The sequence below is a fragment of the Dreissena polymorpha genome, chromosome 4, assembly GCF_020536995.1.
Source record: "Dreissena polymorpha isolate Duluth1 chromosome 4, UMN_Dpol_1.0, whole genome shotgun sequence".
In the NCBI taxonomy this organism is placed as follows: Eukaryota; Metazoa; Mollusca; class Bivalvia; order Myida; family Dreissenidae; genus Dreissena; species Dreissena polymorpha.
The window spans coordinates 73,183,940-73,196,867 of NC_068358.1; the positions used below are offsets into that span (position 1 = coordinate 73,183,940).

Consider the following 12,928-nt stretch of genomic DNA (forward strand, 5'->3'; position numbering starts at 1 on the left):
TCGGTCGGACAATAAATGTGGCCTCTAGAGTGTTCACAAGGCAAATGTTTACGACGGACGCACGACGCATGACGGATGACGGAAAAAAGGCGATCACAATAGCTCACAATGAGCACGTTGTGCTCAGGTAAGCTTAACAAAATTGCTTTCACTGATTAAAAAGATTTATTTGGATATGAAATTCCACTTATTATAACTTAAGCCGTTTGAACTAACTACAAATAATCGTGTTCTTTTGTTTTGGAATCAAAATTGATTCTTTAAAATACTCAGCAACAACATTATTAATGTAACCAAAAGAAAATAGATGGATATGTTGTGATCTACAAACTCTGCCCATGGAGTGACAAACTTGCAGCTTGAGGACAACCTAATAAATGGTAAAAAAGTCTGTAAATATTCAAAATTGCAAGAAGTAAGCACAACGGCAGGAGCATGGAAAAGTACTAAAATTACGCCTACCTAAGAACAATTTGTGATTACGGCAATTACTTTAAGTTTTCGGACACTCTAAATTCTCGGAAACACACATTTTTAGCCAAAATAATCATTGATAATGACTCTGAATTTTCGGACATAATTCATGACTAAGTTTTCCGACAGTTTAATTTACCATGCTATTTTACCAGAATTCTTGCCTGTTGTGCTTATCTGGGGACATTTTGATCATGCGTTTATAACTGGATTAAGATAAAACATGAGAGACAAATGCCTTAGGACAATAATTTATTGACAACTACATTTGCATTTATTGACAACCAACTACTGACTACAGATTTAAGGCGCTCCAAAAAATTCACCATGCGCATGTTGTGCACACGTAAAGAAAATAAAAGGACTTAGTTCTGTCAAAACTTACCGTTGCGATTGTGAATAAAGGCCAGCAACAAATGCACCAGCTACCAGAACTGAGTGCTTGTCTACAAGATTTGAAACCAAAGACTTGCTGAGAAAACCTGGATCCGAACAGAATAGAAAACACGCCTTCAGTGTCTTAGAATCGTGGATGAGAAGTATATCTTCAATAGTTGTTACATCCGATTGTGTGACCACCTTAAGACCCTCATTGTTGTGAAGTTTGGGGATACTTAGGAATGTTATTGCTTCAGCTGATTCAAATTCTTCAGTCTTCATATCAGTGGTTGTACCTGAAAAAAGTGAACATAATTTAAATATTATAGCACATTTATGATGAGAAAAGATTAATATGTTACGCTGTTTGGAATGTACTGATACAATTGTATAATTTTTAATTTTCACAGGATTTATCACATTGTAAATCAAATGGCCATGTTTAGAATGATGTTATTAATTGAACATTGCCAGCCAAAAATAGAATTGTTTAATTGCAGTCTTTGTATATTCCATAATTATAAGGGAAAGAAAGCAGTAAGTACTATTACCATACATAACTTAGAATACATTTGGTTACACCAACAATAAAAGCAACTAAGCAGCAAATGCATCCATGCTGTCTTTCTTCTTAATAACTAATTACCGTATTTGTCTTAATTACCATCTTTTCCCCCCTAATAAGTCCATGATACTTAAAGTTTAAACCATGTTGCTGGCTTGGTATTTTACCACCACCCCTGGCCACCCTAGATAGTTAAATATGTGCCAACATAAAAGTGAGTAAGTTTCAAAAATTTTACTGTGAAATTTTTAAAATATTATACTAATAAGCCACACAACATTTATTTTTCACAAATACTACACCTATTTATCTTGCATGTTGAAATGGATGTTGTTTCAATAATAGAAAGTGGGTAAAAGTAGTTTTATACGAGGTTACAAAAGTTTGAATAGAAATTTTTTAAAGGAGTTATATTTGGTTCACACATGCTTTTTATTTTACGTTAGGGTGCATGCTAATTTGGGGAAGGGGGTGTTATAAAGGATAAAGATAGACCATGGTAGAATAAAATTACCAACAATTCCTGCCGCTTCGATGATAGCAACCTCACAGGACTTTGGAACAAACAGTTTGATGAACTCCATAAGGCTCATGCGTATGAGTACTTCTTCACTGATGTGAAGTAATCCTGCCAACTCCTCCCCTCTTTTCACATACAGGTCGGCCAAGGATGTGTTCATCGAATTGTGGCAAAATGCAATCAGGGTTTGTGGTTCACTGAATAAGTTCTAGAAAAAGCCAATTAAATGTCTATGGATAGAAATTCTGGTTATTTGACCCTATAAATATCTTATGATTGTTTCCAAACCATCAACCAGGGCTTTTCATCAGGATATTGGAAAGAGGCCCTAGCCTTTCAATTTGGGAATTTCATGTGCGATAACTGCTCATTTTGGGAATGCCAAGTTTTTAAAAGTTTTTGAAACAGGGTCTTTTTCATTGTGCACTCGTATTAAAAGACACATTGTGGTGCATTCTTAATCATATTAGAGGCCATTGCTTTCAATTTGGGAAATGCTCAATATGTCTAATTTAAAAAAAGAAAAAAAAAATACAATTTGGGAAATTCCTCTATTTGGGAAAAAATGACCTTAATTTTCAATTGGAAGGGAGCCGAAATTCGGCCCCTGTTATATAAAGGTGAAAAGCCATGGATCAACATTCCTTTTTTTTTACCAAATAACCATTGTAATTAATAATTAAATTACATTTTAAACAGTAGTAAATAAAAACTCATGACAGATATTTGGTTACATATGTATTATACTTTAACAAGTTATCAAGGAGAATTAAAGTAATGTTTTGACAGATATTCACAAGGTTTTAAGAGTGATCGATCATGAATGCCTGTTTGTCGTTAAATACTTGCCCATTTCTATTTTAACTAGAACTCCGCTAGTTGGATGTGTCGCCTTATGGTAGCATACCTGTGTTACAATGTACTTGTTTACTATTATATCGGGGATGGGACATTAATTCTTAATGTTGTTAACCCTTTTTTGTCCTATTTAGTAACATATTGAATAAGCAAAACTTTTTTACAATCAATGACCAAAATAATTTTGTATGAATATTGTACATTTACCGGTAATAGCAAACAGACAAAAAAACACAGACAGTCCAAACGCAATAAAAAAAATATAATTATGCCCTCCTTTGTGCTATATTTTGTGAATTCTCTTCAATTCTAAACAGCTATCCACACAGGTTTGTGGTGGCTGTAGTACTTTTCTAGTTCGACAACATCTTTATAACTGTCAAATTTTACAAATATTTTATATAGTTTATTATTATTATTATTAACAAGAAACCGTCGGAGACGGGTGATGCTCCCAAAGGTTTTTTTTGTCACAATATTGCACTATATATTCAGATAAAAGGAAACGTCTTGAGGGCACAGTAGTAGCCATAACTCTGTGAATAATCATCCGACCAGAACCCGCTGATAATATGCACATCTCTTGGAAGTGAAGCTTCCGGTTTTCAAGTTTCATTGAATTCCGGTCATTAGTTGCTGAGAAATAGCCCAGACAAGAATTGCACTAAATGTACAGTTAATGAAAAATTTCAAAAATTTCAAAGGGACATAACTCTGTGAAAAATCATCCGACCAGAACCCGCTGATAATGTGCACATCTCCTTTTGATAGTGAAGCTTCCCATAAAGTTTCATTGAATTTCGGTCATTAGTTGCTGAGAAATAGCCCATACAAAAATTGTGCACGGACGGACACACGGATAGACAAACGAAAGGTCGACTATATGCTCCCCCCAAAATAAATTTTGGGGGAGCATAAAAATGCTTAAAGTAAAGCTCAAGACATAGTAGTTATGAACCTTTTTTGGGTCACGGTCGCAGATTTCAAAATCTAAACGCAAATAAGTTCAAAGTCAGGGTCACAGGGGTCAAAACTTGTATGCGCATGGAAAGGTCTTGTCCAGATACACACGCGTACCAAATATGAAAGCAATATCTGAAAGGACACAGACGTTATGAGCTTTTGTTGAATCGAGGTCACAGATTTCGAAACCTGAACGCGAACCCAAAGTTCAAAATTTCATGCAAATGGAAAGGTGTTGTCCAGATATACATGCATGCCAAATATACAAGCAGTATCTGAAGGGACATAGTAGGTATGAGCCTTTTTCGAATCCCGGTCGCAGATTTTGAAACCTGAACACTCAACTTAAGTTCAAGGTCAATGTCACAGGGGTCAAAAATTTATTCACATGGAAAGGTGTTGTCCAGAAACACATGCACACCAATTATGAAAGCAATATCTGAAGGAACATGTCAAAATTTGTATGCGCATGGATAGGTGTTGTCCAGATACACATGCCCCTTCTCAAAATAAAATGCTCTTTTTAACAAAATACGCTTTAAAAAGTGTATTTTTTCTGCATTTACCAAAACAGGGTATTTTTTTGCGCTTTTTTCATAACTAAGTGCACTGAAGTGCATTTTTTCTGTATTTTCATTATCTTTAAGTGTATTTTACTGTACTTTTAGTGTATCTTCTGTAGACAAAGTGCATCTTTTTATGAAATAAGTGCATTTTTTTAATGAATGGCATTTTTTGTGCATATAAGTGTATCTTCTGACTTGCCAAAAAATATTCTTTCTGTACAAGTGTAGTTTTAGTGCATCTTCATAAAAAAGAGCAACACTATAGCAAATAACTGAAGTTAAAGGACAGAGATATAGTGTTAAATAGGAGGATTGTATTCTTTTTGAACTTCACATAATGTTTATGGTCTTATTGTTGCAATTTGTTCGCTCATAAAATATGTGAATCAGTAGAGCAGCTTTTAAAGGGAAAAGTACAACTTAATCAGGCTGTGGGTAACTTATTAAAAATATTGAAAGTGTCAAAATTATTATGTGGGCTTGCCAGAATCAATTATATATCCATATTATAAAAAATAAGTATTTTAACTTTCTTACACTGATATTTAACCCCAATTCAATTAATGTCTACCACATTGACTATTAACATACATTTTAAAAGACAATCTAAATAATATTTAAAATATTATTATTATTTGCTAACACCATTCAGTATGTTATATTGAAATATTCACAATTAAATATAATATGCTAAGTGTGCTGTGTATTATTCAATAAATATCAGATAAGATCAGGATCAGATAAGAGATCCATTAGCATCATAAACACTAATCCCTATCAGTGCTCCATCTAGACTACGACTATTGGGGTTATTTACCCTCGGGACTTCGGTTAAAAACCATTGCCCGAGCACACTGCTTAACATAGAACTCTGCATAAAAAGCCGAAAACGGCCATAAAATGGACAGCCCGATTTTACTGGGCTGTACCATTTGTATAAATATAAAACTTTGCAGTGTTGGTGCGGTGCCTTAATAAAAATCTATTGGTTTAAAAATATATAACCTTTATATGAAGCGTTAAAAAGACGCAGTGCTATACAGTGAATAGGCCTAACGCGGTTAAAAAGCGGCGTTTTAATTGGTTGATGCGCTTATATAACGATGGCGCTGATTGGCCGAAATTTCTTGTTAAGGATTGCCAGTAGGTCAATCCGTTTTAAAATAGATTTTCCCACGGCTGACTTTGTACTTTTAAGAAAAAGTAAACAATAATGGTTGATATGCAAAAATATAAATGAAAGAACAAGAATGAGTTAATACAAAAAAGATTACTATGTTTTTGTTACATTACTGTACTTATTATTAATTTATATCATTCATATGATGTTGTTATTGTATGTTATTCTTTGTATTGTTTTTTAAGGAGGAGAGAGAGAAAGAATAGCCCAATTTTTATAAGTAAAGATGGTGAAAACACACATACAGTCCAACCTGTCAATAAAGACCACTCAAGGGATTTGGTCGTTGTGGTCTTTGTTCACAGGTGGTCTTTATTCGCAGGGTCGATCGAAACTTTGCAAAATATGCTAGTAGTTTTTTAACAGGTACCTTATCTATGTATGTGCTCTATTGTTTAAATGTTTGAATACTTATGCATGTATAATGAAATAAAGAATTGAAAACACAGTTTTGTTTTACATTTTTATATTTATTACATGTTGTATTTCTATCCCCTTATGTTTTTATTATTTATTTCATTTATGATATACTGTATAAATAACTATTGACATACATGTATACGTACATGTACATGTAATTCTACAAAGAACAAAGTACAAAATACACATAACATAGCAAACATTTATACATGAAATACATGAATCACTACTACACAACCAGTAAATGCACTAAGTCATTCACTGACGCGAATTCCGACTCACGCTTAGGGCGTTTACTTTCACAGTTTACGTTCTCCTCGAATTCGTCCATAATCTCATGTTTACGCTTTAAAATGCTCTGAATTTGAGTTTTTCCTACACCAAGCTCACTAGCCACTCGTCTACAACTGTGTCCTTTACCTAACAAACTAATGACCTTAACGCGTTCTTCCAACGTCAAGAACTTACGCTTGGAAGCCACGATGGTTAACTTGAACTGACAATTTACTTTTCCATAATCTATGAACGTCTTATTACGGAGAAATTTAAGAAGAGAATGACTATCAAAATGTTTGTCTTTATTAGGCATCGTAAATGATAGGAAACCGTTAATTTCCTTAATGAGTTTATGAAACCCCCAAATTTGTCTTTGATATTTTCGGCAATTAGTACATTAATCGCGAGTCACTTAAATACAAAGGGAAATTTTTACACTTTTGACAAACTGTCAAATGCAAAAACGAAGCAGGCGACTACCAATTAGCAATGCATGTTCAATAAACAAACAACTGTCACTTGCCAATATCTCCATAGCGACCGACAGTCCACTGGTAAGATGTGTATCACGTGACTACGCAGCGTCCTGGCGGCCATTTTGTGTTTTGAAAGTTGCGAAATCGTTGATTTTTATGATTGCAGTGGTCGTTGTAAGCTATCAAAATGTAGATTTGGGAATGTAAAAGGGTGGTCGTTGGTCTTTGTTCACAGATGGGCTTTATTCGCAGGTTCAATATATAGTGAAATTGTTCGGGAGGAAATCGGTGTGGTCGTTATTGACTGTTGGTCGCTATTAACAGGCGGTCGCTCGGGCAGGTCGGACTGTACTGTTGTATGTGGCAGCATCATTACCAGACCCACTGTTCAGCATATACTGCAATGGGTTTGTTGGAGTCTTTAGACTTTGTGATCTGTGGTTTAAAAATTTGAATCCAAATAGGACTATTTAATATATTAATTATAGAAAAAGGAATACACAGATGTGTATTATGTTTGTGTAACAATATAATAATATTTGAGGGTTTTCCAGATCACAAAGTGGTTGAACATTGCCACAATATGTTTACATGCATAGTCAAGTACCATTTTTATGTGTATGTTTAAAGTTTAAACTAAACGCCAAACAACAAGATCTAATCATAAGAGAGATATGTTTATATCTAAGAACATTTATTAATAGGGATGCCAGAGCCTGATTTAACAGCTCTCAATTGTAGAGTGAAGTTGCATGTGCAAATGCAATTATATGAGAAGGAAAGGAAAAAAAAAGACAATATATGATATCACATAGAGTGTGTAACTCTCAATTATATATTAATATTGCAATTGAGTATTGAGTTGTTAAAAAATTAATGAGTACAAGTTTATGTATGTGGCTCAATGTTGAACACTTGCAGACAGGGAATATAGCCGTAATGCTCCAACATAAGACCCTGTCTGTATGGAACTTAAGGAGGATTGGGCTATGGAAAAGAGAGATCCCCCCAGAGTGGCATTAAAACAATATTTAAAAGTGGGTTTAGTAATAAACCCTTATATGTTAAGGGCAATAACTTACGTGTCTCCAAACGGTCACCTTCATAGGGCCACATAAAAATTAAGGGTAAGACAATGTACTTTACAGTTAAAAATAAGACAAAGACAGCTAAATTTGTACAAGATGTACATTATTTACAATATGTACAGGACTATATGCATATATATATATTTAAAATACATGTTGCCACCCTGGAGGGTTGAAAGAAGGAGAGATTTTATGGAAGTGTAGGCCGATGTGGGTGGGGGAAAAGAAGAGCCAGCAGGGGTGGTGTCACTCAGTTGTACTAAGGGAGATAATTGTGATGATGAAGTCTACAATGGTTGTTTCCCCTGAACCAGAGGGAGTGCACGGTAAATGAAAAATAGTTTGTATACTATTGAAGGAAAATTGATAATGGTGAAATGTAAAATGGTAAAAAGACCAAATATTACCTAGATACGTTAAGATAAACCCAAAAAGCTCTAATCTATCCAATATTATTAGTATACTGATGATAACATTGTAGGAAATAATACTAAAGTACCTTATATGGTATCCAAATGACAATTAGACAGTAAAACCGAGGCAATTTGCTATATAAAATAGCAATTTAATATAAAAAATTAGGATATTTGCTATAAAAGTAGCAATTTTAACGTGAGTTAATGCAATAATAATAAAATTAAGGCAATTTGCTATATAAAATAGCAGTTTTCACAAAAATAAGGAAATTGCTACACAAGATAGCAGTTATAATAATCCTTAATGTGCTCCAAGGTACAAGATTAGTACTTTCAGCAAGGTTGACAATACTTTGTCCTAGATAGGGCTAAATAGGTGTTTATAATGGTATAAGGCCCTGCACCGTGCACTCCAGTCCGACATGGTTCTTCGAGTTTGAAGGGGAAAGGGTGGGGTGTCAAAGAGGAAGGGAGGGGGTGCAATGCAGCCAACAATCCCAGGTTACTGGACAGCCTCGTCCTTTCTTGTAATAAGAAATGCCATAAAATATGATTATATTAAAAAACTGAAAAATGTAAATGGTGGACTAACGTCATGCTCTCATAAAAAATGTATTAAAATAAAGAAGACCAGGTCAATGCCATTGGCCTGATTTAGAAAGGGCGGGGTAGAACAATAAACCCATTAAAAACTAAAATAAAGGTTGTGTAAAAGCGACACAAATCCAACACAATTATTTGATTACATCAGGTTTGTGCAGAGATTACACATTTTTAAAAGAAAACAGTCACAAGACTGTATAATTAGGTGGGTGTTGGCTGCTCTCCCTCCCCCAATGACCTAGATTTTGTCAGTTATTTAACAATCTAGTAAGTATTTGGCGAGGGCAGAGAAGACCGGGCCCCTAGCTGCTCCCTTGGGGTCTAGCACGTTGGTAAGGTTAAAAACTAGTCCATGGGAGTGCAATGCAGCTTCAAGGTGGTCCCTCTGCGCCTTATGGTTAGGACAGTGTAGCAGCATGTGGGGCGCAGTGAGAGGTTCCTGGCACCTAGGACATGCAGGGTCTATACCGAGGACATACTTTCCTGCGCCACCGGGTAATAGGGTGGTTCCCATCCTCAGGCGCGTGATGGCTCTGTCAAGCACAATGCTTGCCGAGTATCTGTCAGGCGGCCTGAGGGTTTTCGCAGGTCTAGTAAAAGTATGTCGACGGGAAGACAAATTGTCGGTCCGGAGATTCCACTTGCCCAAAACAAATTTCTTTGTCAGGGAGTAGATCTCAGAAGGTGCCAGCAACATCTACGGCCCCCCTCAAGAGGCCCTCTTTGGCCCCCATGTCGGCCTGTTCATTCCCACTGATGTTGACATGTGCTGGACACCATACTAATGTGACCTTTAAAGATTTATCTAGGCACTGTTGATGAAGTTCCAAAATGCTAGCTAAAATATCAGGCCTAGATCTGCTATTTCTGTTTTTTATGGACTCAAGAGATGACATTGAGTCTGATAAAATAGCAGTTTTAGTAGGTTTATTGACCAATATCCAGCACAGAGAGAATTTAATTGCCAAAAGTTCTGCTGTAAAAATAGAGAGATTGTTGCTGAGCCTGTGCGTTTTACTAATGTTTTTTGAAGGGATTACAAAAGAGTTGGCTACCAAACCAGAGTTAGGGCATTTGGAGCCGTCAGTGTAGATTTTTAGATGCTCAGCATACATATTATCTATAAGAGAGAGAGCTTCTGACTTGATGAGTTGTGGCAAGTCAGTTTTCGTTATCTTATTAGAGAGTGATAGGTCAACATCAATGGGTCCAAGCGTCCAGGGGGGGGCCTTGGAGGGCCTCAGGTCTGCTACATGTACCTTGTCGAGACCGGCATCCTCAACCAGGGTCCTAATACTCGCACCAAAAGGTAGGGCGACATGCTTACGCTTAAGTATTTTCCCCTTGACGAAGGTGCCAGTCCCGACAAGTTTGTTTACGGGGTTTGAACCATGCCGAGACTTAACCCTGGCCCAGAAATTGAGGGACTGTTGTTTTCTACGCAAGTCAAGAGGTAACACACCGGCCTCCTCCTCTAGCAGTGCACCCGGTGTACAGTTTAGGGCTCTCAGAGCTATCCTTAGGGCCTTGTGTTGAATGGCATCAACCATTTTTAGGGCGTTTGGCTTAGCACATGCATAGATTTGGGCTCCATAATCTAGCTTTGGACGTATAAGGGACTTGTAGAGTGTTAAGAGGCTATTTTTATCTGATCCGAAACCTGTGCCTCTTAACATTCTCATTAAATTTAGGTCCCTTTCGCACCTTTCTGCCAAATATTTAAAGTGGTGAGTAAAGGTTAACTGTTTATCTAGGTACATACCTAGAAATTTCACCACTTTTTCAAAGATAATTTTGGTGCCGCCTAAATTTAAGTCCAAAGAGTGCTGAAATTGTTCGCCAAATAGTACTCCTACTGTTTTGGTTGGAGAAATTTTGAATCCCCATTCAATTGCGCATTTCCATATGGAGTCTAAGCCTGCTTGAGCCCTCTTTTGCAGGCGTAACATGTTAGACCCCTTTAACCAAGTGCCTGAGTCATCGGCAAACTGGGAGATAACCATTCCTGAGTCTTTTACGGCATCAGGTAGACCGTTTACGATGAGGGAGAACAGAGTTGGGGATATTACGGACCCCTGAGGGGTTCCGCGATCAGTTATGGCTACCTCTGATAACTCCCCATCGACCCTGACCTGGATTTTACGGCCCTCTAGGAATGCTCTGAGGTAGTGGAAACAGTATCCAGTGATTCCATAGTCAGCTAGCTTTTTTAGTATGCCGAAGGTCCATGTTAAATCAAAGGCAGCCTGAAGGTCCAAAAAAATTGCTAATACTGATTGCCCTTGATTTTTTGCAGAAAGAATATCATGTTGTAATCTAGCTAGCTGATCAAGAGTAGATCGCCCCTTCCTAAAGCCAGACTGGAAGGGGTTTAGTATGTTATTTGATTCCAATAAGTGTTCTAATCTATTTTTGACCATTATTTCTAGTAATTTACCTGCATGTGATGTTAGACTTATTGGTCGATATGAGTTTGGATCATTTTTGTCTTTACCAGGTTTAGGAATTGGAATCACTGTGGCCTGCTTCCACTCGGGTGGTATCCTGCCTGTCCTATACACCTGATTGAATAGGTTAAGCCAGATTTTTAGAGTTATGGCTGGCATATTTTTAAACATTAAATATGCTATTTTGTCAGGCCCCGTGGCGGTGTTGCTCCTGCTGTTAATGGCACTTAATAATTCTGTAATAGTGAAAGGTAAATTGAGAGGCGTGCTATTATCCCCAGGCTCATTTAAAATATTTCGGTGCTCAGTCTCAAACCGCTTTTGATAATTCAGAGTTTCAACGGGAAGGTTTGAGTCACTGGAGACAGATTGGAAATGTCGTACCAAAAATTGAGCCTTGTCCCTTGGGGTTGTGGCAATTTCGCCTTTGTATTTAAGTAGCGGTACAGGAGTGAATGAATTTCCTTTAATTCTGTGAATTTTTTGCCAAAAATCCCTAGTATTTTTCTTATTAATGATAGCTGAATCACAGAATTCTTTCCAATTTTGTGTTTTTGCGTCCAAAATAACCCGCTTTGCCTGATTTTCGAGGGACCTATAATTAAGAAGATTATGCTCAGCGGGGTTCTTTTTAAGGATTTTTAAAGCATTTTTACGATCCTGTACCGCATTGGAGCACGCCTCATTCCACCACGGGACCCTATTTCTGGCTTTGACCTTGCCGGAGGAGACCGGTATGCTACATTCCGCTATGGACAGTATCCTGCTGGTTAAGTTAATACAAAACAGATTTGGATCCTGGGAGTGAACATCTGCAAGGGAGAGATCTGAGCAGAGGTCCCTAAACTGAGCCCAATTAGCTTTATCCAATAAAAACTTTTGCTCCCCTGAGCATTGGGCCTCAGTTCCCTGTGCAATATAGTTGAGCAGGGTAACCTGTTGTGGGAGGTGATCAGATCCCATGGTATCTTTAACAGTTGCCCATGCAGACGCACTTGCTATCCTGGCATTAACAGCAGTAAGGTCAATGTGGGAGTTTAAACCAGTGGGGTTAAGCCTGGTTGGAGAACCGTCATTGAGCAGTATAAGATCTTGCTCGTCCAACCATTCTATTACCGCCCGACCTTCTGCATCTGAATTTATGGAACCCCAAGCAGGGTGATGTGCATTAAAGTCGCCTGTGAATATTACATCAAAGGGTCCTTTAATGGTCCTTAATTCCTTAAAGAGGCCGTTCAGGGTTTCAAGATCACATCCTCTTGAATATAAGTTGACCAGGATAAGAGGCCGGTTCTTGTCAATAACCAATTTAATTGCTAATGCCTCAATAGCAGTGCTACCATCAGATTTAAATTGGTTGTTCACTCCCAGGTGTTCATAATTAATTGTATTTTTAACATATATGGCAAGACCACCAGCAATATTTTGGTTTGAAGTAACATAATTCTTAAATTCGCAGTTATACCCTGGTATTTGCTTTACAGAAATATTTGAAAATTTAGTTTCCTGTAAACATATAATATGGGTATTAGGGTTGCAGTCAATAAAATATTTTAATTCAGTAAATTTGTTGGCGGAAAGACCACCAACATTGAATGATATTATTTGCAGGTTACTGTCCATAGTGGTGCCAAATTAACTTGCGTTTAATCTGATTAATTGAGTGGTGAGGAGATTTAACTCCTAGTTTGTGGCCTG

At 37.0% G+C, this 12,928-nt stretch overlaps 1 protein-coding gene across 1 annotated transcript in view; it reads right to left on the bottom strand.

The window, feature by feature from the left end:
• LOC127877604 (F-box only protein 22-like) overlaps nt 1-12,928 on the bottom strand; it is a 42,648-nt gene that overhangs the window by 7,268 nt on the left and 22,452 nt on the right. Inside the window, exons 3-4 of the mRNA XM_052423636.1 lie at nt 1,932-2,145; nt 860-1,148 (exon numbers count right to left, since the gene is read on the bottom strand). Of these exons, the coding sequence (XP_052279596.1) occupies nt 860-1,148; nt 1,932-2,145 (503 nt within the window). The remainder of the gene's footprint in view (nt 1-859; nt 1,149-1,931; nt 2,146-12,928) is intronic.